This window comes from Condylura cristata, unplaced genomic scaffold (assembly GCF_000260355.1).
Source record: "Condylura cristata isolate star-nosed mole 26May11 unplaced genomic scaffold, ConCri1.0 scaffold00019, whole genome shotgun sequence".
Taxonomy (NCBI): Eukaryota; Metazoa; Chordata; class Mammalia; order Eulipotyphla; family Talpidae; genus Condylura; species Condylura cristata.
The window spans coordinates 7,069,922-7,096,882 of NW_004567120.1; the positions used below are offsets into that span (position 1 = coordinate 7,069,922).

Below are 26,961 nucleotides of genomic sequence, written 5' to 3' on the forward strand. Positions count from 1 at the left end.
GCCACCAGGCAGGGACCCCAAGTAAATTTTTTAAAAGATTTGTTTATTGACCCTCCCTGGTGGCGCAGCGGGTTAAAGCACAGCCCTAAGAAGCTAAAGTCACTTCAGCATGAGTTTGATTCCTGGCCAGGGAGGTGATCTACATAGCATAGCAGACTTCTCCTGAACTGCCACTGCTCCCCTCAGCAGTGCATTTCCTCAATAAGCCTGTTCTGTTCCCCACTCTGTCTCTCGTGAATCTCCTCACCACTGCTGCACCTCTGGCACCTCTGTACCCCCAGTTCTGTATGCATAAGTAAATAAATATTTTTAAAAAATTACTTGGAGTAGTAATCAGTAAAGACGTAGAAAGTTTTATTTTTACAACACTGAATAATTTTTCTCTGATATAAGGCTGTTTCTCTACTTCCTGGTATAGGACGATACCTTTTATATGGAAGATTTAGCTCCTGCATACAAGGACAAAAAGGAGAGTCAGTGTTTTTCATGCACTGCCTGTTTCTCAAGTAACTTTAATTCAAAATGATCAATACGCCAAAGTGGCATATTTCAGGGTGGCCTGTTCTGCATCCCATCACATCACAGGAGAAATGCTGAGATCAATAAGTCATTCATTCTGCAAACATTTATTGAATGTCCTCAATGCACTCATTGTTCTCAGTCCAGGAGATACAGAAGTGAATATGACCAATTTCCTTGTGGAGTGAAATTCACAGCTATTCAAGACAGAAAGGCATGGCGATTTAAAGATATATTTCAATGCAAATAAATTGTATGAAGGAGATATTGCTGATATTAGAGTTTACTGAATAACAAAGGATGCAGCAAGTAAATCTGAGTGATTAGATTTCAAGAGATTAATTGATATAACCAATCCTGATCTCAGAGATCATCTTGAGACTTTTTTAAGGTTGTTAACTATGCGTGAATGACACAAGGTGGTAAATTTACAATGGAAAAAAAGAGTAACTATATTTATATTCACCATTTATACTATTTAGTATGTTCTAGGAGCCATACTATACTAAGTAATGTATACTTATTTAAAAGTATACAAACAAAATTTCTGATTCAGAATATTAGTATATAGATTTAAAATATATATATATACCTAGGGATGAGAATAGACTTAAAGTCAGAGAACACTTCTGTATGTAGTGACACAGCTAGTAACTGAGCCTCCAACAGAGTTCTTTGATTGTATGCCAAATATATATTCACAAACTGTGAATGATATTCCAGATAATAAGTATCATATATTGCAGTGTTAAATACAAATAATTACTTTTGCCTGTGCAGTTTGCTTAAGAACATATTCATAGTGGAAACCTGTATTCACACAAAGAGGACATGGTTTAATTTTCTCAGACCTCTACTCAAATTCACATCACTTCAAATCTAACAGGAGACATGGTTGAGGTCTTTTTCACATAGAAGCTTCTTATTCAGTTAACTACCATTATTAAAAATATCATGTAAATTTCTTTTTTCTCAAGTAAAGTTAACAAATTCTGTTTTAGAGAATTTAGTTTACAATTCTATATTGTGTTTGCATAAGAGAGCACAGAATTTGCAACTGTGGAGCACTGTTAACATTTTTTTTTTCCATTGTACTGAATGATTTGAGAAGGAGAAAGAAAGAAGTGTGTATGGATATTCAAGTGATTATGCTAAGGGAAGTGAAAGACAAGAGGTTTCATTTACTTGAGGGATATAAATAAACAAAACACACTGCGTAAGTACAGCAGGAATAATTCTTAGACTCCGTGGAATATATGCTGTCTACCCACAGGAGTAGGGGGTAGAAAACATAGGGATATAAATAGGAAGGGGACTGAACATTGGCACTGGAATATTGGTGGAGGGTTGAAACAGGGTCCCTGCCACCTGTGCAGCCTGCCTGAATTTGAACTGCCTGTCGGTAGCCCCTGGTCTCCTCACCCTGACTCTGACAGAACCAACCCACAGGGGTCAGGTAGAGAAGCTGGGCGGCTAGTCGGCTAGCACAGCACTCTAACAACAGTGTCCATGGGAATGGTGGTTTCCTTCTCAGGCTGCTCCAGTGGGAGCAGAGGTGCGCGCCAGTTCCAGATTCCAGCAGTTGAGGCACCCCTTCACCCCGGCGGCTTCTTGTTCGCGGTAACTGAGAGGAGTATCAGGCCCCAGGAAGCCAGCTCTGGCCATGGCTCTCCTGAGGGCACTGCCAAGGATGCTGCCCTGACCTCAGTGTGGGTCAAGTTCTGGGCAGGCACCGAGGATTCGGAAGTGCATGGGGAGTAAAAATGGATCAATCAGGTTAGAGCTCAATGCATTAATCAGGTTCAAGCTTTCCAGTTCCATTCAAGATTTTGAGTGCATTGAAGAATTGAAAATAGAATAAGCTTATGGGTGCTAAACTGGCACCAGGCTGCTTGGATTGAAAGTGGTCCAATCAGGCTTGAATAGTGGGGGCCCTGAGAAGAATATAAAGCACGGCAGGAGCCGGCTTGATTCGTTGGGCAGATGTTTTCAGAAGAGAATTCATCAGAAGGCTTCAGAAGAGATGTTTTCAGCAAATGACCTTTCTGGACATCACGACCTAGCAGGTTTTGTCAAACTTTGCAGACCTCCACAGACACCTGCGGCCTCTGGAAACATCAAGGCCACCTTAGACCTGCCCTCTGACCCTGCCTCTGACATTACCTGCAAAGAGCACTGTCGGCCTGAGTCCTGTGTCTGTGTCAGAGCTGTTTGCTTATTGAATCCCCTAACCACTCTTGGTTGTTTTAGTTCTAATAATCAAACTTATGCAAGATGAATTTATAGGATAAAAAATAATTTAGTTTCATATGGAAATTTCATGAGTACAGGACTTACACTGTCAATTCATATACCTTTTTGTTGCAAACCCACCAAGGGGTGTGCTGACCACTGCTTTTGCTCGCCGCCAGAACTCGGAGATGCAACAGAAACTGAAGCAGGAGCCTGGGGTCTGAAGTCCGAAGTCTGTGTTTTAGGACTGCCATGGGTATATATAGGTTCTGTAGGTGCAGGGAAAAACAGGAAATGTGCTCAATGCAAGGGGTGGGGTACATGTTTGTACCTGAAATAGGGGCTTCTTGTAGCTTCTATTTGAAACAAGTAGTGGGCTGCAGCTATTTGCAGGACAGAGTGCACTGTGCTCTGCTAACTTGTTTGTTGGCCTTACTGGGGAGTGTGCTCACCCATGCACAACATTAGCCAGGGCGGACAGGTGCACTTGAGGTCCTGCAGAGTTAGCCACACCTTTTGGGCAGAGAAACAATAGATTTGTGAAGAACTGACAAGAAAAATAAAACAAACTTTAGGCTGGAGTCTTAATTAGCAAAGGTAAGACTTTGTGTATGTTAATTTCTCTTTCCTGAATTCACTTTGTTAAGAAGGATGTCTTTCTACCTCCTGGTACGTGGAGGGTGCCTTTTATTTGGGAAATTTATACCCTGCTTTTAGAAGGGGCAGAAGAATGGGAGTAATTCTGCACCAGCTGTTTCTCCAGCAAATTTTGTTCAAAATAATCAATATGCCATTTTGGCATTTGGGGGTTAGTCTGCCCTAAGGCCTAAGAAGCGCAAAGAGCTATTTCATTTTAAATGAGTAATAGCCCTCAGGCAAAGTCAGTTTTCAAGATGGTCTTACATTAAGTGAGTTGAAAAACCAGATGTTAAAATTGAATTAATTTTAGAAATTCAGTGTGCCTTATTTTAATGATACCACCTCACAACAATGAGAATGTTTCATATTAAAAAAAAGGAAAAAGGTCCTCCCTGGTGCACAGCAGTTTAAAGCACAGCATTAAGAAGCTCATGCCATTTCAGCATGAGTTCGATCCCCACCCCAGAGGTGACCACATGGCGTGGCAGACCTCTCCTGACCCGCCCGCTGCTCCCCAGCAGTGTATTTCATCAGTCATCAGTCAGCTTGTTCTACTCCTCACCGCCCCTGAACCTCTGGCCTGTACCCCAGTTCTCTATGCATAAATAAATAAATCTTTAAAAAAAAAAACAACCAGAAACAACAAGTGCTGGTGAGGATGTGCAGAAAACAGGAATCCTTTTACACTGCTGGTGATAATGTTAAGTTGTTCATCCACTATGGAAAGCTGTGTGGAAGCTCCTAAAATACTAGAACTGGATCTGCTGCATGACCCAGAAGTCCCATTACTAGTAATCTACCCAAAGAACACAAAAATACTAACTTGAAAGGAAATCTGCACTCCTCTGTTTATTGAAGCACTATTTACAATAGCCAAGATAAGGAAAATACCTAAATGCCCCAAAACAGATGAATGGATCAAGAAAATGTGCTATATAGAGACAATAGAATACTACTTAGCAATCAAAAAAGACAAACTGATGCCATTTCTAGCAACTTGAATGGAGCTGGAAGGGTTTATGCTAAGTGAAATAAGCCGGAAGTGGAAAGATAAATACAAGATTATTTCACTTATATGTGGAATACAGAGAAATCAAACAAAGGGCCAGGCAAAGACAAACTATAAAACCAATCTGTGAAAGCTGACCATAGATTGAGGCATTCAGGGGGACTGGGGAGGGGGCAAAATGGGGCCAGTGGATAATGGAGAGGGAGAAGCACAATGGACTATGGTGGAGGACTATGATGGTGAGAGAGCCATAGTGAACACAGCTGATGGAAGAAGTCCTATACTGTCGTAAAAGTAACAAGAATAAAAACAATGGCACTTCATTAAATAAATATTACAAGGTCAAAAAAATTGGTATCTCTGCTATACCCCATTTCATCTTGAATGATACTAATGCTATTTATAGTGTATTCAGAATGATATTACTTTCACATCTGGATAGATTATTCTGTGTTTAAGCTGAATTTTCTAGCAATAATAAGACATACATCTTCATTTACTGCGAGCACCATGTGAAGCACATGTTCATTAGGCGATACGCACTTTTATTCAATAGCTGTCATAGTTCTCCACTGTGATTTTTTCCTTTTTCAGGGTAAATTTCACGGAAGCATAGTTTCCAAGCGATTTGGGTGAGATTCAGTCACTATTATATATAGGGGCATGTAGCTACTGATTACTAACTGGATGATAGGATTCCTTAACATCATCATTCCTCACCTAGATGTTGCCTGGATGGCATCTTAAGGACTATGAAGAAATGCTGTGTAGTGTTTATATAGAAACTCTGTTGTTCTTAAGCAGTGGAAAATTAGAGGTTGTAGCTCAATTCCAATGTATGATCACCCCATTAACTAAATCTTTCTATCCACTTGCCCTACAACAGAGTAATTTTTATTATCATCAAGATCTTCTATTTGAACAATAAAAATATTAATCTTAAGATGCAGCCTTCATCGACTGACTATACATCTTATATTAATTGGGGTTGTGTCTAGAGTTAATCTATTGCTATGAAAGCAATAGAATTTTAGACAGGGAAGGGATATTCAGGAGAGATCATAGGCCAAACCAACTGTGTCATTCGATAGATGAGAAAAGTGAAGTGAAGTGAGTCTTAATTACCTCGATTTATTTGAACTAGAACTGGGGCTTGAATATGAATCACTCAATTCACAGTTTGGGGCTATTTCTACTCCATTAAACTCTCCTTACTATGAACTACATCTTGTAAATTTTGCTAAAAATAAAGGATCATTTTAAAAATCACTAATACAAATATTGGGGTGAGCATATATAAAGAGAAAATAGTGCTAGAAAGTAACTGAAACTTTGATATAGTCATTCAGGGAAATTCATCAAACATTTACAGGTACTTAGTTAAAAACAAGAATTTGGTAGAGTTTAAAAAACTTGAGAAATGTGGTCAATCAGTAAAATAATGACAAACTGGAACTGCAAATCAGTCTGAAAGAGAAACAGTAAGATGTGAACAAGCAACATCATTGAAATAATAGTGCCTATTTATGATAGCCTTGCAATTAGAGTTCTAATTAATTAGTAATTTTTTATTGATTTTACCTTCTAAATGGAATTGTTCCTCTGATCTTTATCTTTTTTGGCATCCAATAAAATCTAGGTTTATTACTTTTCAGAAAAAAAAGTTCCTAAAGAGGAATATATGCTATTAAAATATGCAAAAACAAAACATACAAACCAAAAAACCTATTTGTTATATCTGAAGTTTACACATAAAAAAACACATTTACAAATTTCATGGCAATAATATAGTAAAATATTACATTGTGAATAATTTCCTTGTTTTTAACACTGTAAACTACCATTGTAAGTTCCTGGAAGTCCTTGTATTTTTTGTGAATGTCATATGCACTGATATATATAGCCTGTATTCTGTATTATTCTGAATCTGGCTAATAAATATGTAGTTTGGTCCTGTCCAAGCATTAGCTGGCTAAGGATGTATTTTAAATGAAAGCAGGAAGACAGTATAGATTCATACTGCAAATTATTTTTGAACATGTGTTACTTGTGTCACTGATCACTGCCATCAGAGAATTGTGCAATCTGACATTGAGGCTGAACAAATATACATGGTCACAAATCTCCATCTAATCACTGTGAGTTAACAAAAATTAAAGGGAGAAGGAAAGATGACATCAGAGGAGAGTCCCTGGTTGACTGTTGGGAGGATGATTTAAAGTTGTCCAGACAGGCAGTGGACTCAGAATCCAGAGACTTACAGGGAAATAACAACACATCCTGGACGTTGCAGAACAACACACAGCACATACAGCAGAAGAGACACTGAAGAAATTTGCTATACAAAAACAAAGGGGAGTGGCATGGTGAGAGTCACCTGGAGGAAGTAAGAAGGAAACTATGGTTCAAACCCTACCTAGCTCCTATGATGGGGTGGCCCCGGAGGTGGTAGAGCTGCTAAGTGCCTGCCTAACTGTGGGGAGATGTGTGAGAAAGTGCTGGGGTAGATGGAGCACTAGTGAAGACAAAACAGAAAGGTACAACTCGCTCCCCCAACTCAATCGGGGTTCCAGCAGATTCAGTGAAACTGCTCTTCTTTTTTTTTTAATTTTATATATATTTCACATAATTCTTCATTTTTTATAATGTATGCTTTCTCCTCTCAGGTGTAGTCCCCGTGAAATACCCAACACCAGTTCACCTTGTCCCATCGCCATAGTCCTTTGTATTCTTTCTTCCCCTGTTTTGATTCTTTTCCCTCCTCCACTCTTGCTCTTAGAATCACTGCTGAGAAGGGACTTCGAAGCCCTTCCTGCAGACTGACTGCAAAGACTTGGGTCTGAAAATCCGAAGAGCATTAGCAGTGATATCATAGGCACCAACCAACCCTCTACATCACATTCACTAGCTCCAGACACCTGTAGTATTCTTCCCAACCAAAGAAAAGGCAGTTGCGGGCCCTCCCTGGTGGTGCAGCCAGGATGCACTGCAAGATGGCTGCAGCCGCTTCTGATTCCGCATGAGTTCCATCCCCTCCCCGGAGATGACCCTCATGGCGCAGCAGACCTCTCCTGACCTGCTCGCTGCTCCCCTCAGCAGTGTACTTAGTTGATCTGCCTGTTCTGCTCCCCACTCTGTCTCTGGTGAATCCTCTCATGTTCCGCCCCTCTGGCCTGTACCCCAGTTCTGTATGCATAAATAAATAAATCTTAAGAAAAAAAAAGGGGGGGGTCAACTGCATTAGTTCACCATGTCACATAGCACCATCTACTGGAAATGTGGAAGCTATTCACCCTTACTTAGGTCACACGTGTTAACCATAGCACACCCACCATCAAAGCACCAGGAGTGCACCACATTAGAAGTATCTGCTGCCTCCCCATTGTGTACTCATTGCTTCCTCTCCCTTCCCCCTTCCGACTCCTCAGTTCTAGACTCAGTTTTCAAGGGTTAGCTTTTAAGTTTCGCTTTGTCTTTCTGTTTTGTTTCAAAATATTTCACTTACAAGTGATACCAACTGATGTTTGTCTTTCTCCTTCTGACTTATTTCACGTAGCATAAACATTTCCAGCTCCATCAATGTTACTAGGATGGCATGAGTCTTTCATTTTGGATTACCGAGAAGTATTACATCATGTGGAATATTTTTTTCAAATAAGTTGGCCATTATGTCACAAACAGCTAAGCATGATTTTTTGGACATATATAAAATGATAATTAGATATTTTTATCAATGTTTAAAATTTAAATATCTAACAAGAAATCGGTGTTAATTTTGCCATAGGCGTTACCTAAGGATTAATATATTAGCACATAATAATTTTAATCACCTAACTACACACTCTTGTACACTTCAAAAAGGTATAGGCAAATAGTCATCATATCTAAAATCTTACAACCTCTACAAACTATAGTGATCATCTGGTATTTTCCTTCTGACTTATTTTGCTTATCATAACCTCTTCCAGCACCATATTGCCACAAAAAGCATGTTTGACTTTATTGATCACTGTAAAGTATTCCATGGTCACACACACAAACACATATCTTCTTACCTACTCATACATTTTTGCCATTTAGGTTGATCCATATTTTGTATGTTAAAATGTTGCTATGTGGCCCTCCCTGTTGGCGAAGCTGGTTAAAGCACAGCACTAAGAAGCTAAAGCCACTTCAGCATGAGTTTGATCCCCCCCTGCCCTGGAGGTGACCACATGGCACAGCAGACCTCTCCTGACCCGCCCGCTGCTCCCCTCAGCAGCATACTTTGTCAATCTGCCTGTTCTGCTCCCCACTCTGTCTCTGGTGAATCCTCTCACCATCCCTGCATCTCTGGCCTGTACCCCAGTTCTGTATGCATAAATAAATAAATCTTTTAAAAATGTTGCTATGAACTTGGGAATGAAGTTTCATTTCAAATTAGTGTTCAGGTATTCTTTGGATAGATACCTTTGAGTGGAATAGCTGCTTCGTATGGCAGATTCACTTTTAGACTTCTGAGGAATCTGCATACTGTTTTCCATAAGAGATGAACCAGTTTGCATTCCCACCAACAGCATAAGAGCATTCCTTTTTCTCCACACTTAAAAATTGTTTCTGATGTTTTTGATTGGGCCATTTTAGCAGGAGTGAGGTGATATATCATTGTGGTATTGATTTGCATTTCCCTACTGATAATTGATGATGGATGTGTTTTTCAAGTGCCAATGGCCATTTGTGTATCTTCCTTAGAAAGCTATCCATTTAGTTCTTCTGCCTATTTTTTATTAGGTCGTTTGTTTTCATTGTGTTGAGTTGCCCAAGTTCTTTGTAGATATTTGATATTAGGCCCTTGTCAGACGCTGACGTGCAAATATTTCCTGCAGTTCAGTAAAGTGACTATTTCTTTAAATTATAGTTTCTTTTGCTATGCAGAAGCATTTCAGTGTGCTGTAGTTCCAAATGTTTTCATTCTCTTTTGCATTCTTTGCTATTGGGGGGAAATTTGTAAAAAAGACATAACTGAAGTTTATGCCATGAAGTGGTTTGCCTGTTCTATGTATTTTATAATTTCAAGTCTTCCAATTCTTTTATCCATCTTGAGTTAACTTTTCCATGTGGTATGAAATAGTGGTCTAGTTTCATTCTTTTGCATGTGGCAGTCCAGTTTTCCTAGCACCATTTCTTAAAAAGGCTTTTCTTGGCCCTCCCGGGTGGTGCAGCGGGTTAAAGCACAGCACTGAGAATCTAAAGCCGCTTCCGCATGAGTTCGATTCCCGCCTGCCCCGGAGGTGACCAAAAGCGCGTGTCAGACCTCTCCTGACCCGCCCGCTGCTCCCCTCAGCAGTGTACTTCGTCAATCTGCCTGTTCTGTTCACCGCTCTGTCTCTGGTGAAGCCTCTCACCGCCCCTGAGCCTCTGGCCTGTACCCCAGTTCTGTATGCACAAATAAATAAATCTTTAAAAAAAAAAAAAAAAGGCTTTTCTTGCTCTAGTGTATGCTCTTTGCACCTTTTTCAAAGATTACCTCTCCACATAGATGTGGGTTTATTTCAAGAATCACAGTTCTGTTGCATTTGTCTGTGTGTCTGTTTTTCTTACAGTACCTTACTGTTTTAATTATTATAGCTGTATACTATATTTTGAAATCTGTAAGTGTGATGCTGTCATTCTTCCTCTTTTTTTATTTGGAATGCTTTTCACAGTAATTATTAGTTCATTATGAATTTCAGTAATGTTTATTTGATTTCTTTGAATAATATTATTTAAACTTTCATGAAGATTGCATTAAACCTATATATTGCTTTGGGTAGGATGTCCAGTTTTAACAATGTTGATTCCTTCAGTTCTTTGTGTGGTCTTCCATTTATTTTACCAATGTCTTGTAAGTTTTATATATATGTATATGTATACACACACACACACACACATAAATCCTTCATATAAGAAGTTAGTTAAGGTTTATCCCTAGGTGTTTATTTATTTTTGGTGTGATTGTAAAAGCGACCATTTTACTAATTTCTCTTCTAGCCCATTGTTTACATATAATAAAGAAACTGCATTTTGTGTATTGATTTTATAACTTCCTACTTTGCTGAACTGATTTATTATATAAAATAGATTTTCAGTGGAGTCATTAGGGTTCTCTAGGTATATTATCATGTCATCTACAAATAATGATAGCTTTACTTCTTATTTCTGAATGTGTATTCATTTTAAATCTGTATATCTTCCTTTACTTAATTGCTCCAACTAGAATTTCCAGTACCATATTGAACTGTAATGGTGAGAGTGAACACACATATTTTATATGAGTTCTCAGTGGAAAGGCTTCATTTTTGAACAGAGAATGATATCATCTGTGGATTTTCAAATGTGGGTTTCATTATGTTAAGATATATTCTATGTATTCCGAGTTTTTCAAGGGTTTTCATGAATTTATGTTGAATCTTATTACATGTTTTCTTGGTATCTATTGATAGAATCATATGGTTTTTATCTATCTTTTTTGATGTAGTGAATTACATTTATTGATTTTTCAGACACCAAACCATATTTGAGTACCTGTTATAAATCTCACTTGGTCATGGTGTGTATTCTTTTTAATGCATTGTTGAATTCATTTTCCTGAAACTTAAATGATTGCTCTTTGCATCTGTGTTCATTAGGGAAGTGGGTTTGTAGACTTATTTATTTTTTATGTTGTCTTGGTTTGGTTTTGGTATTAACATAATGCTGACTTCAAGAAATATATTTGGTAGTATACATTCTCTCTCAATATTTTGGAAGAGTTTAAGTAGGTATTAGTTCATCCTTGAAGATTTGACAATAATAACTTGTGAACTTTTCTGGTCTCGGGTTTTTGTTTTCTTTGTTTACTTTTCAGTTTTCTTGTTTGTGATTATTCTGTTTAGAATGTCTATGTATCCCATATTGAATCTTGGGTTATTATATGATTGTAGGAATTTGTCCATCTTTTTTAGGTCATTGAACATGCAGGATGTAAAAAAAAATACAATAGAGATTTTTTTAAAATATGGAAAATATTGAACAAGTGGAAGATCAACCAGTACCCTCAAATTTGATAATGTTAAAATTCCAGGTGGGGGCCTCCCTGGTGGCGCAGCGGGTTAAAGCACAGCACTGAGAATCTAAAGCCGCTCCGCATGAGTTCGATTCCCGCCTGCCCCGGAGGTGACCACATGGTGTGGCAGACCTCTCCTGACCCACCCGCTGCTCCCCTCAGCAGTGTACTTCATCAATCTGCCTGTTCTGCTCCACACTCTGTCTCTGGTGAAATCTCTCACCACCCCTGAGCCTCTGGCCTGTACCCCAGTTCTGTATGCACAAATAAATAAATCTTAAAAAAAAAAAAAAATTCCAGGTGGAAGAAGAAAGATAAATACAAAGAAGATAATAAGGAATAGCTTTGAGCATTATCTGATACTCTGAGGAAAGAAAGTATAAGAGTAATGTATATCCCAGTAGGGAAAGATAGAGGCAAAGGGAAAAAATGACTATTATAATAAGTAGTAAACAAACTTACAAAACTAGGAAAAGTAATAAACATAGAGATCCATGAAGCCAAAACAGCAATTATCTAAATATGAGACTTAGACATGACACATAGTGAACTTTCCAAGAGTTAAAGACAAAGAAAGAATAATGAAGTTATAAAGGAATTCCTAACAGGATTACATCTGACTTTTCTGATGAAACACTACAGGCAAGGAGAGAACAGTTTCATGAGATAAAAAATGTTGAAAGACTAGAACTAGAAATTAAATAAAACAATAAATCATTTCAGTAAAATGGCAGTTTGTAAAATTAATGCACAAAAAATAATTGCTGTCATTTAAACAAACAAGGAGTAAGAAAAGGAAAAAGAATTTTAAATGATTTCATTCACAATTACACCAAAAAAAAAGGTAAAAGTCTAGCAATAAAGACTAACTAGGGAGTTGAAGTCCCTATATAAAGAAAATTACAGCACATTGTTTAAATATAGATAAGATACCAAGAAATGGAAAGATATCTCCTGCTCATGGACTGTAGACTCAATATTTTAATGGCCATTCTACCCAAAACAATATACCAATTCAACAAAATCCCTATCAAATACTCAATGGCACTCTTTAAAGATATAAAACAACCATCACTGAATTTCACATGGAACCACAAATGACCCCCAAATGTAAAAAAAAAAAAATTCTTATAAAAATGAAGAATTGTCATATATTGTTAGACTTCAAACTATATCACAAAATAATAATAAACAAAACAGCATGGTACTGGAACAAAAACAGACACACAGAATAATGGAATAGAATAGACAGAACAAATATAAACACATACCTACTTGTACAGATGATCCAAGAGGCCAAAACAATACACTTCAATAATTGGCTCTTAGAATGCTGGAAAATTGTATGCAAAAGAATGAAAGTAGATTGCTATTTCATACTATACACAAAAATAAGTACAAAGTGGATAAAAGATTTGGACATAAGATCTGAAAACAGAAAATATATAGAATAAAACACAAGCAAAGCACTTCATAATATATGCTTCAAGGACATCTTTATGGGCTCACATCCGGCAGCAAAGAAAACAAAGAACATAAACAGATGGGACTAATTTCAACTAAAATCTTCTGCAAAGTGAAAGAAACCTAACAAAAACAAAGAGATCACATTAAATAGCGAAAAAAGTTTGCATGCCATACATCTCACGAGGGCTGACATCAAAGTTTTACAGGAACTCATTCACCTCTATGAAAAGAGGAAAGATTTGCAATAATACTATTTCGCTTGTGAAGTTCATATAAAACTCTGGCACTTGAAAGTTTAACAATTTACAACCAATAATATTCTGGAAAATCTACAAAGAGATTATTTCTATTTTTATTGAGATTAAATGAATCATTACTCAAGAAGCCCTCATATAATGCTTTATAGTCTAACCACCAAAATAATATATTTAACTTGAAAAAGCTTTTTAAAATAAATTTGGAAAAATACCCAGTACCTTGAAGAAATGTAATACAAAATATAGTTAGGAGAAGATGTAAATATGGAACGCTTTACCATCATTAAGAAATTACTGCACATGCAAGTAATAAATAAAATAATGACCTTTAAAGTTAAAATTTTCAGGAACATAATGTAAAATGAAAAGTAAAATATGAGCAGACCATTCCAATTTTATTCAACAGAACAGCTAAAAATATTTAGGTGAACCAATATATCTTGAGAGAAAACTTGAATAGGAAATTTATAAGATTTTATAGCAACAAATTACAAGGTCAAGTTGTAAAGACTAAAATGTATCACGTTGACTTTTTTTTTTATACTGGGAATTATGAGTTACAAGTGGGATATATATGGTCAAATAAAGATATGAAAAAATATCAAGTTGAGTTAAAGCTAAGTTAATTGCACATTTTATGTCATGATTAGAGTACTCATGAAAAATGCAGACAGCATTTTTGAGGTCCAGAATGAAGTCATTATTGTAGAATATGATCATTCAGAAGGAATATTGATGGCTTAAAATCCAGGATGTGTAATAAATGTATAAATCATAAATAACCATAGAATAATCCTCAAAAATAACTAAAACTATGACTACCCTTTTTAATCAGTCACTGGTGATGAATCTAAGGAAAATTGCATTAGGGTGAACCTGAGTCAGAGACAGGAATAGTACAAGTTCTCTAATTACTTTGAAAACCTTGACACTAATGATTTCTTTTTAACATGACAGTCAACCTTATTCTATAGTGAGACTCACAGGCTGTCCTAGCTCATACACCCTTTCTGCTGCGAGGTTTATATTTCTAAATGAAATGGTATTTTATGGAAATGGGATGATAATCACCTTATCTGAAGTGCAGAATTATGCCTCATGGAGTATAGTGAACACAAGACTTTTGAGGTTTTGATAGTTTGTCCTTAAATAATTTATCTAGGTGACAACAGTATTATTTGAGTACTTTTTTGTTCTAGCATTTTGAGTGATTTCAGCTAAAAATGTATACAGATATAGGAATGTGCACTCTGTGGACTTATCTTTCGCTAGAAGAAAGACAGCTAACCATTCAGTACAGATATTTATTCATGAATAAACCAAGATTTATTTTCATACCATAAAGCCACCATCACAGTCAATAGATTTATTTTAATTTGAACACCACAGCTTCATTGGAGGGCTGCAAACAACAAATTATGACAGGGTCGGTAATGTAATAGCTCTTTTATATTGCACACTAATCATCATCAACACTTGTTAAAAGGAAGTTGTGTACTCTTCTTTGAGAGACTTAAGGAATGATCTTCACGTAATAGCTATTATTTGTACGTGTATTGAATAAGGAAAATTCTTCTATTTTTAATACCTCTATATTATGAAATTGAGCCAAATTAATCAGAAATTAAGAGCGTAAGGATTCATTCGTTAAAAAGTTAAGGACAATTAAGTCTATTTCTAAATTTAATAAAAGGATACAAATACATATTTTTTTAAGATTTATTTATTTATTCATACAGAACTGGGGTACAGGCCAGAGATGCGGAGAGTGAGAGGATTCACCAGACACAGAGTGGGGAGCAGAACAGGCAGATCAACAAAGTACACTGCTGAGGGGACAGCAGGTGGGTCAGGAGAGGTCTGCTGCGCCTTGTGGTCACCTCCGGGGCAGGCAGGGATCCAACTCATGCAGAAGCGGCTTAAGCTTCTTAGTGCTGTGCTTTAACTCGCTGCACCACCAGGGAGGACCCGGATTTAAATATTTTTAAGTTCACCTAATCATTTTATATTCAGTTCTATCCAGAAATGTTAAAAATTGAAAAATATAAGAAGTAGAAATTATTAGTATTATATTTGGAAAAATGTTTAATGCTTTTTCATTAAAAGTTAAATCTTGCGAGTCTTTTTAAAATAATTCTTTAAAAATATAATTCTAGTAATTTCATGTAAGGAAATATTTTATGGAGATTTTATAACATGATAGACAGTAATCAGGCATGTGTAAATGTAGAAATTCTTGTGAATTAATTAAATAAAAAAAGAACAGTATATTTAATTGATGATATTTGATTGCCTGATAGGAGCTGAGTTTTAAAAACTGTTTTATAATTTAAACTTTGAAACTGTGAGTTGAGAAAAAATTCAAAAGCCCAAATTGTAGTTCAGCTTTCAACTTTTTTATCATAATATAGAAGCAATAGTGACCAGAAATACACCTTAATCTCCACTTGAAGCATTCTGATGTCTTAACACTAATCTAAACCAGAGACATTTTATCTGGGTAGAGTGGGGAATAGAATAAAAAAAAATGGGGGTGGGAAAGGTGCACAGGACTATGGTGATGGCACATGAGTTTATTGGTGGTGTAAGTCTGTGGAAATAACAACCGAGATGGAAAAAGGCACAAAATGAAGAACTGAAGAATGATGTAAAAATAAATTTTAAAAGAACTAAACAATAGACCTTATTGTTATTATATAATTATTATTAATAACTGTTCTACCTTATAAAACTTCAAAAATATGTATGTGATAATATCACATAAAAGATCAGGATTTCAGTAATGGGGTGGTGTACTGGTGGTGTTTTTATGAGCATTAAGAAAGGGGCAAAAAACAACGATCCGTGCTCACTAAAAGGAGTGCTTATAAATCTTCCCACTCCCTTTTATTAACCCACTGAAGATTCAATTTAGTGTCTAGAGGATTGGTGATGAATACATGGCCAGACTAACTACAGGTTCACCTTAGGGCATGTCTTTGCAAGTACTTTAAGTTAACTTGTTACTCTAGGTGCCATAAAATGGGATTTTATATGTGTGTGCTTGCATGCCTGTATGAATGTATGTATATATATGTGTATATATAGACTATATATACACATATATATAAACAAGTGAAAAGAAACTCCACATACACATATAAACACATATACATACATGTGTGCATGTGTATATTCTATATTTAGGAGCGTATGTATATATGATATAGATGTATTTTATGCATGTATGCACATATTTTTATATAAGCTCCTATATCTAACACTTGAAACAAATTTCTATCTACGGCAATTTCAATTCTATTAGGGTTTTTGATTCCATGATTAATAAACACATGTTAACACAACATCAATTTTTTGGTCAACAGTAATTGTTATTTTTTTTTATAGATTCTATTATCTATGTCTGATACTTTAAAAAATGTAATACAGATACTATACCTATCAAGAACACATCACATACATATATGTAATGGCTCAATTATATATATATGGTGGTTTAACTATCAGGAGATAGCTAGGGTCAGGCCACCAGTTGTAATGTCCAGAATTGATTCTTTACATACACATCTGACAACTGAACTGAGTGTCTGAAACAGTTAGATCCCTTTGGGGATTATACTATTCCCTCTCACATGAATAGCTTGAATTTCCTTAAAATACAGCAATTTCCCAGTAGTCAATCTTCCTGTAGGTAGTTAATTTTCCACAGAGTGAGTATTCCAAGGGAGAAACTCAAAAGCTACAAGATTTGGCTAACAAGATCTATGATATACAAAGTCTATGTAGAGTACTACATAAGGACCTGAATGCAAGAAGTATTGTCCATTGGGGAATCTCTCTTTGGAGACTTACTACTAAACATAGCAAACAAAATATAGCTACCGACAACGCTACTGTTACATCCTATAGTGTTTTCATCATTAATGGAGGTCATCTTTACATGTACATACTTTGGCATGTGCATATTATGCTCTAACATTTATGATAAGTATAGGTTGTTTTTAAAAATTGCCATTGTTATTCATACTATATAACTTTTAATTTTTTTTTTTGCAGTGCAGTGTAGGTCTTAATAAATTCAAATTCAAAATGTTGCCCCTAGGATTTGGAACAAATTCTCAATTTTCTAAGGCTACATTATTGAATTATTCACTATAATTTACTGTTTCAGTCCACCAGAAACTTATATATCTATATATAATGTTATTATATTTATTCATGTTTATTATTCAAAGAAGGAATCATTGTCAAATATTGGTGAAGTAATCCATCTTCAAATTATGATTAGAATTTCCAATGTGCTCAAAGGTGTATGAAGGCTGACAGCTTCCTGCTTTGGAACAGGTTCACTTTCATTCTGGATGTGCCCTTTTAAAAAATATAATAGAAGCAACTGTGCAGCCTGGTGAGCAGGTTTGTACATAGAACTGACTGTTCATGAAAGCCTGATATTGTTCAAAATTCACAGTCATGATAATGTGACTTCAGAAGATAGCTGAAATAATACATTTCCTAAATTGGATGCATTAAGCATTTATACAGATCACAGATGAAACCCTGTAATTTCCTTTCTTCCTTTCAGTCCCAGCGGCGTGTCACATTTCACTTGCCAGAAGGCTCTCAGGAGAGCAGCAGTGATGGTGGACTTGGAGACCATGATACGGGCAGTCTTCCCAGCACATTTCATGCCTTACCCCTTGGCTATCTTCAGGAAGAGTACTTTGATCATGCCGTACCCAACAACCGCACTGAAGGGGATGGCAACTCTGATCCTGAATCTAGTAAGTGATACCTACCTATAATACGGACTCACTGTGTTTTCAAGTACAACTACAGTAGTAATAATAGCATTTAACTAACCTATTATGAGCGCTTGCTTATTTTTAATGGTGAAGCTATATAATGAGTGGCATATGTGCGGTAGTTCATAATATTTGAAATGTGTAGTCATAGCTACACAAAGTTTATTATAGTTATATTTTTAGGCACAGGTAGCATTTTACATATGTGCATGTGTGTATGTGTGTGTGTGTGTGTGTGTGTATGGTAGGGCCTTTCTGGTGGTGCAGGGATTAAAGCCTCAGTACTATGCCACTTCAGCATGGGCTCGATACCCAGCCAGTGCCAACCCACATGTATCCCCACCCAGGGCAAACCCACATGGTGCAACAGACTGCTCCTGTCTCACCTGCTGATCCTACCAGCAGTGAATTTCAGTAGATCTGCCTTCACAGCTCCCCACTCTGTCTCTGGTGAATTCTCTCACTCCCCACCCTGTACCTCTGACTTATTCCCCAGTTCTTCTATATATAAACTAACAAAATAAATCTCTTAAAAAATATGCATGATCCTCCCTGGTGGTGCAATGGGTTAGGACGCAGCAGTACAAGGTAGCTGTAGTCACTTCAGTGTGAGTTTGATCCCTGACCCTGGAAGTGATCCACATGGCACAGCAGATCTCTCCTGACCTGCCGGCTGCTCCCCTCAGCAATGTACTTCTTCAGTTGGCCTGTTCTGTTCCCCACTCTGTCTCTGGTGAAGCCTCTCACTGCCCCTGCTCCTCTAGCCTGTGCCCAGTTTTGCACACGTAAATAAATAAATCTTTAAAAAAAAGTGTAACATCTTTAAACACAACGATAGTGAAAGAAAGGATAAGCAGATGGGACTACATCGAGTTAAAGAGCTTCTGTACAGCAAAAGAGATACTACAAAAAACAGACATCCCACTGAATGGTTAAAAATTTTCTCACACAATACTAGCTATAAAGGATTGATCACAAAGATATTCAAAGAACTGATGAAACTCAACAAAAATAAAAAACCCCATCAAGAAATGGGCAGAAGAGCTAAAAAGACACTTCTCCAAAGAGGAAATGCAGATGGCTAACAAGCATATGAAAAAATGTTCAACATCACTTGTAATAAGGGAGATGCAAATTAAAACCACAATGAGATACCACCTCACCCCAGTGAGAATGGCACATCTTCAAACGACTAGCAGCAACAAATGTTGGCGAGAATGTGGAGAAAAAGGAACTGCATTCCTGGTGGGAATGCAAACTAGTATAACCACTGTGGAAAACTGTTTGGAGGTATCTCAAAATGCTAAAAATGGAGCTTCCATCTGACCCAGCAATCCTACTCCTAGGCATCTACCCAAAAGACACAAAACACTGATTCAAAAAGACAACCATACCTCCATGTATATTGCTGCTTTATTTACAATAGGGAAGACATGGAATCAACCCAAATGCCCAAAAGTAGATGACTGGATTAAAAAGATGTAGTACATATATACAATGGAATATTTACTCAGCAACCAAAAAAGATAAACCCATGCCTTTTGCAGCAACATAGATGGGGCTGGAAGGGATCATGCTTGGCAAAATAAACCAGAAAGAAAATGAAAAATATCTGATGGTTTCACTCATAGCTGGAGCATAAAGGACAAGGGGTAAAAACAAAATAATAATAATGAATAACTATATGTCAGAGACATTTCATAAGGTTGGAGTGGGGAATGGGATCAAAAATGGGGAAGAAGGGAAGTGTACTGGATTATGGTGATGGGACACGGGTGATTTAGTGATGGGAAGCCCACAAGGATTGAAGCTGAGATGGAAAAAGGCACAAAATGATGTAAAAACAAACTATTATATTAAAATAAAAGAAAAAATGTGTGTCTGTATATATACATATGTGTGTATACACATGTATGTATTATATGTATATATTAAAACACCCATTTTATTTTTGTCATTTAATTTATTTTTGTAGATATCAATTGTTTTAATAATTTCATATAAAATATTTTTATAATTCATATAAATCATTTTCCAGATTTAAAAAAATATGTTTTTAAAGACACATTTACTTAGCATCATGATCAGACTAGTACATTCATTAATCAAGAGCATGCATACAAAAATTTTAAGACTACACTAAAATTCTTTGTCATAATGCTTTCCAAAACACAGAAACTGAAATAACCTATTATATAATTAGTCAAAAATACAGTTCTAGAGTTTCTTGCCCATACACAATTGTATCGTTTCAAAATTATCTTCTTTATAGAAGCGAGTCCTGGCCACCACAGTGTGTAACTGAGCTCACAAACCTGTTGTAAAGTGTAGCTTCCTTGTCACTTCTCTGGCTCTGCTCTCCTGCTAAGCTTTGTTTCCTGGTAGAACATTAAAATCTTTTTCTATTGCTGCTGCTGAGGGAACCACTATAACCACCTTGGTTTCATAGTTCGGCAAAGTATTGGCCTACACAACCATGGTGCCAACCTTCTGCCTCCTAATATTCCTGCTTTCATGAATCCAAAATTTGAAGACTTGTTGTAATTGGTAAAATAATTAGCTTCCCGCTCTTCCAAAATTGCTTCTATCATTGCCAAATCCATTTTACCAACTCCCCACCACCGTGGCTGCCACCAAAGCCACCTTGACCATTGAAGTTTCCCCCATGACCAAAGTTGTCATTCCTACCAAAACTATTTCCACAACCATCATCAAAGTTTCCAGAACCACTCCTACCTCTTTAACTGGATGAAGCACTGGCTATCTCTTGCTTAGATAGGACTTTCCTTACTTCAGCATTGAGGCTAGTCACTGCATACTACTTCTTAATAGCAGTTTTGTCTAAGTAATCATGGTTATCCAAGGTTGTTAAATCAAAGCCTCTTTCTTTGCCACTGCCTCAATCAGCCATGATTTCAATCGCTCCAATTTTCCCATACTGCTCAAAATAATCTTTAGGCGGTGTTTTTCAGTGTCTTCATTAATGCCACCAACAAAAATCTTTTTCTCAGTTAAGTGAGCACCATAACTTTGAGAATGTCACTCGACACAGAGCTTTTTCCCCCCTTTATATGCATTATACTAAAAAGGAAAGAAAAGGATGCTTGCACAGACAGAAGTGGGCAAAAAGAGCTACACAGGAAAAGATTTGTAAAAAGAAATACTTGCATAATTACAGGGGAGCAGAAAAGCTGCATATTTGAAAGGGGTAGCAGCAAATAAGCACCCACATAGACACAGCCAAGCAGCCTGGGAAGAAGAGCTTCCTGATTCCACAACACTTCCATCAGTCTTCTGTGGTCTTCTATTCATGGCTGCACCCACCACTTCCACTGTGATATATGTGACAAACCCAAAGCTTCTGGGTCCCTTGGTGTTTGAATCTCTCATTATCACACAGCCCGTAAACATTCTCTGTTGCTCAGAATGGCATCTCATAGGTTTTTATTTTATTTTTTTTTTAAGTTAAATCTCTGCTGAAGATTTTCTGTAGTTGTTTGGGCTCCTTGGGAGACTGACTTAAACATGATGGCTGTGGAAGGGGAAACTTTTATGATACTTATGTTGTCCATTCCATGGGCATCATACTATTTTTAATGTTTAATAAAGATAACGACATATCCTAAGTGAAGTAGAACAGAAGGATAAAGATAAATACTGGGTAATTGCACTACAGAAAAACCAAACAAAAGCTCTGACAAAGACAAACTTTAAAATGAATTCTTGGAAGCTGACCACAGAGCTGAGGCATTAGGAAGGGGGGAGAGAGGGAAGGGAGTCTGAAGTGGAAAATGGGAAGAACACAAAAGATTTGGCAGAAGACTAAGGGTTTTTGGTGGTGGGAGAGCTATGGTGACCACACCGGAAGAAAGAAATCTTATACTGTCAAAATATTAACAAAGATGTAAAACATTGGTACCTCATTAAATTAAAAAAAATGTTACAGTTTGAAAGTATACATAGCACTTCTTTAGGAAAATAAGAGACTCTGGTGGTAATATAAAGGAGTTATGCTAAAGTTTTCAATAATGTACTTAAACCACTTGCTTTGTGGTTTAAGTATTGAGGTTTGGTCTGCAGATCAAAAGCACAAGGCCATATTTGGCAAACACCCAAGAGACAGCATGCACACTTAAAAGAGGATCATGAAGCTGATACTAAATAGAGAATTTCATTACATTTATTATCTTGAACATGTATCTGTTTCCTCATAGCTTTAGGAAACACAATTTAATAAGGTTATATCTTAGAAGGCTCTTGAAATACATGAATCTATAATCTGCTTATAATGTGTGGAAATGCAACTTTGGATAAGGTTTTACATATATTAGAATATTCTTGAATTCCAAGAAGCTAAAAATTGCTTCAGATATTTTCATATACATAAAAACGTATAGATACAAAAGAATATACCACATTTGTGGTAGAGAATAGTCATGGTGTGAGCAAATATAAAAAAATGAGCAACAAACTAACACATAAACATTAAATGAATATAAAGCAAAAATTTTAGGACTATTTTGAAGATTATGGGTTATATGACTATATATTTTTTAAGATTTATTTATGCATAAAAGAACTGGGGTACGGGCAAGAGTATGTGGGGAGGGATGCAGGTGAGAGATTTCACCAGAGACAGAGTGGGGAGCAAAACAGTCAGATTAATTGAAATACAGTGCAGATGGGAGCAGCTGGCAGGTCAGGAGAGGTCTGCATGGCCATGTGGGTCACCTCCCTGGCTGGGGATGGAACTCGTGCTGCAGGGGCTGCAGAGAGCTTCATAGTGCTGTGCTCTAACCCACTGCACCACCAGAGAGGGCCCATTACTATATATTTTAAATGAAAACATCTAGTTTTTAGACCAAAATGTCTTATCATTGTGTCTTAATCCTATTTTTGGAACAACAAATATTGAAGGAAATGGACTGGTTTAACATCATGTTGTAGGGCCCTCCCTGGTGGCTCAGCAGGTAAAAGCACAGCACTAAGAAGCTAAAGCCACTTCAGCATGAGTTTGATCCCTGCCCCAGAGGAGATCCACATGGCACCGCAGACCTCTCCTGACCCGCCCGCTGCTCCCCTCAGCAGTGTACTTCATCGATCTGCCTGTTCTGCTCCCCACTCTGTCTCTGGTGATTCCTCTAGCCGCCCCTGAGCCTCTGGCCTGTACCCCAGTCCTGTATGCATAAATAAATAAATCTTTCAAAAAATTCCTAAAAAAACAAAACCAAAAACATGTTGTAATATAAGTCTAAATACAGATAACCAGTGACAAGGTATCAGCACTATTTTTCTTCCACCAACTGTAGGCCCTGGGTAATAAACGTGTTTCTAATATAAAAATTTTAGAAACTTGTTTAGTTAACATATACAAAAAATTCAAAACATCAGTTATTTCTTTTTACTTTTATACTTATGCTATACTTATTAACATTTGTTTTAAGTATATTTCACCTGTAACCTGCAACATTAACCTACCTTTCATTTATTTTTTATATAACATGATATAATGACTTCTAGTAGAAATACATATCTCTGAATTTGCCTGCCCCCAAAATGAACTCAGAGCCTATCTCTAAGAATATATTTATAAATTGGGCCTCCCTTGTGGTACAAGGGGTGAAGTCTCGGCACTCTGAAGCTATATGCAGCCACTGCAGCAGGAGTTCGATCCCTGGCCAGGGAGCTGACCCACATGGTGCGGCAGACCTCTCCTGTCTCACCCTCTGCTCCCCTCGGCAGTGTACTTCAGTAGATGCTCTGTTCTGCACCCCTACTCTGTAACTGATAAATCCTCTCATCCCCCTGTACCTCTGGCCTGTACCACAGTCCTTATATACATAAATAAATAGAATTAAGAAAAGAATATGTTCATAACTAACAAGTATGCATTAAACAAAGGTGTCCTTGCTTTATTCTTACTTCATAAGTTTTTTTGTATATCTACCACTTCCTTTTCCAATGATAATCAGATATGAAACAAACCTCATTTTTATAAAACAGAATTGATTTCTTTGCATATGATGCATGTCAACTAAGCTCCCTTTTTAGAGCATTGCATAGCCTATCATCAATTAAAGAACAAACTTACAGAGTGCATCCACATTGTGGATTTAACACTGAAATAAACCTTCAAGCCATATGAGAGCCAAGTATTGACAGTTACAGGGACAGAATTGGCACATGTTAAAAATGATAAAACAGGGCCCTACCTGGTTGTGCTACAGGTTAAAGCGCAGCACTATGAAGCTAGCCAAAGCCACTTTAACACCAGTTTGACCACTGGCCAGAAAGCTCACCCACATGGCAAAGCAGACCTCTCCTGGCCCGCCCGCTGCTCCCCTCAAAAGTGTACTACATCAATCTGCCTGGTCTGCTCCCCACTATGTCTCTGGTAAATCTTCTCACAGCCCCTGCTCCTCCGGTCTGTACCCACTTCTGTACACATAAATAAATAAATATTTGAAAAATTATAAAACATTGAAAATAAATACAACCTTATTGTTCACAAGTGTATCTAATTTAGTAAAAATTGATCACTTAAGATATTCAATAGAGTCCTTTATAAGACCTGATTTTTATTTAATTAATAATACAGTGACATATGTAAACACTTTATTTTTAAAACTTGTTTCTTGGGCCCTCCCTGGTGGTGTAGCGGGTTTGAGCACAGCACTGCAAAGCTGGCTGAGGCCGCTTTAGAACGAGTTCGATCCTCACCCTGGAGGTGACACACATGGTACAGCAGACATCTCCTGACCCACCTGCTGCTCCCCTCAGCAGTGTACTTCTGCTCCCCACTCTGTCTCTGGTGAATCCTCTCATCGCCCCTGTACCTCTGACTTATTACCCAGTCCTGTGTGCATAAATAAATAATATCTTAAAAAAACTTTTTCTTCTAGGAACTAAAAATTTTTTTCCACTAACCATTTTTAGATTGTTGTTTTGACCATTAATTATGTTGTTTACTTTCTCCTTGCAAAATGGAGCAGCTGCTGCTCAGTTCTGAGCAGGTGCAGGCAGGTCAGATTGTGAATTGGCTCTATTGAAGCTAGATCTCCTGATATTTCAAGGAAAGTAAAAAATGAAATTCTTTCAAATCTCCATAATTCTTATTGGCAAACAGCTGAAAATAAAAAAGATTTCAGCTCAAAAAGTATGCCTAAAAACTAAATTCAGCCTAAAAGCCTGTTAGCTTGTAATCTTTGGTGAGACTGCTGGAAAATTCAAGACAGCATTCCATCCATTCTTGGAGATCCAATGTACTCAAAGGAGATGGTAAACTGTTTCCACTTTGGTCTTTTGATGGCTCAAGTCTTAGTGACTCTAATCCCATGTTTGCATGAGGTTGACTAGCTGTCTATGATCATTCAGTACTACATGGATTGGTAAAAGATCCCCTCAAATTCTTTTCTGCTAGGAATTCCATCTGTACCACGTCATTTGCCTATTCTGAAAATAACCTTCTATTGGCACATAGTGGCTTTGGAGACTGCAATGCAGGGCTAAGGATAGAAAAAATTAAGCAAGATATCTTTAGAGATGTGGAAATTGTCACTGTAATATTTTCCAGGAAATAACCACATACCAACACGTATAAGTTTCAGTGTGTCATGGCTGCTTTTTAAAAGACAATTTTTAACCTTTCATATGCATTTGATACCTATTGTTAGTCAAACACAAAATTTATATTTCTTTTCTATTAATATATTTCAAAAAGCCAAAATACCAACTTAAAAATAGTTTGTTCATCACTACAGGATTAAACAATAGTAATGACCAAGTTATTAATGTTCTTTTTTAATTAGACACTGTTTTAAAATTTAGAAGATTAGGAAATAGCAATAATCCATGTAATACTTTTTCTACTTGTGATTGTAATACACTGATATGAAGTTTAGAAATATTAAAAATAAATGTCCCATTCTATATAAATCTAAAAATAATGTGGGTCAATGTTAAAACTTTTTATTATACATAATATTAACTACTTACACTACCTAGCAAATTCATACTGAAGAATATTTTAAGGTTCAAATATCTAAAGGCAAAATAAAACCATCTAAATGATGTTCTAAACCATGTTCCAAAAGAATCTTTTAGTTATATGTTCCATTTTGGACAATAAAGAACCTTATCACAATTGCAAGATACACAATATATTACTTTAACTGAACCTGTTATCATAGAATGGCATGGCAGTGACATTTATCATAGCATATGCATGAATGTTTTGTTTTGATTAAAAAAACTGATGCAAATTTTACCCCATCAAATTAATATCTTTAGGCTAATACTGATGATAAGGTATTTGATTTTTCAAAGACTTTTCTATGCCTCTGAAGTAGTATATAGTAATGGGCTTTGTGATGTGGAGCAGATGTCAATTAACCACACATGTCAATAGCACCACAAATAGAAATGTAAACTATTAAAGGAAATAATTGATATCCTTACACAGTTGGAATAATTTGTCATCTTCATATTTTGAAATGCTTGGTACTTTAATATGATAGTAACTAATTCACAGAAAATGAAGCAATTGATGTTTTATTTCCCTGGGAACATACATTTGTTTATCTTCTAACAGTAATGTAATTCATTGGAATAAAAAGTGCGGGGGGGGGGAAGTGAGGGATTAATTTGAATAACTATAATACTATTCAGAGAAAAGTCATTTTTTTCTTGTTCTGCCAAGACTGTTGACATGTATAACACTAGAGTGCTTACTAGTTGACCCTTTGATTTGTTGAAGATCTAATTCTAAATATGGATAACTGGTTAAAGACAAAACTATGGAACTTTAAAAGTATCAGTTAATAATGAATCATTAAAACCCAGCTGTACCAATTCTATCCATGTTGTCACAAATGGCAAGAGTTGATCTTTTTAAAAAAATACCTCTACATGGCCCTCCCAGGTGGCGCAGCGGGTTAAAGCACTGCACTGAGAAACTAAAGCCACTTCCGCATG

General features: G+C 36.7%; 1 protein-coding gene and 1 pseudogene across 1 annotated transcript in view; one reads left to right on the top strand and one right to left on the bottom strand.

Annotated features, from left to right (window-relative positions):
* The window catches only part of PCDH11X (protocadherin 11 X-linked), a 199,529-nt gene that overhangs the window by 88,038 nt on the left and 84,530 nt on the right, over positions 1–26,961 (top strand). Inside the window, 1 exon segment of the mRNA XM_004685886.2 lies at positions 17,769–17,967. Within this exon segment, the coding sequence (XP_004685943.2) occupies positions 17,769–17,967 (199 nt within the window).
* LOC101618372 lies at positions 20,415–24,094 on the bottom strand (annotated as a pseudogene).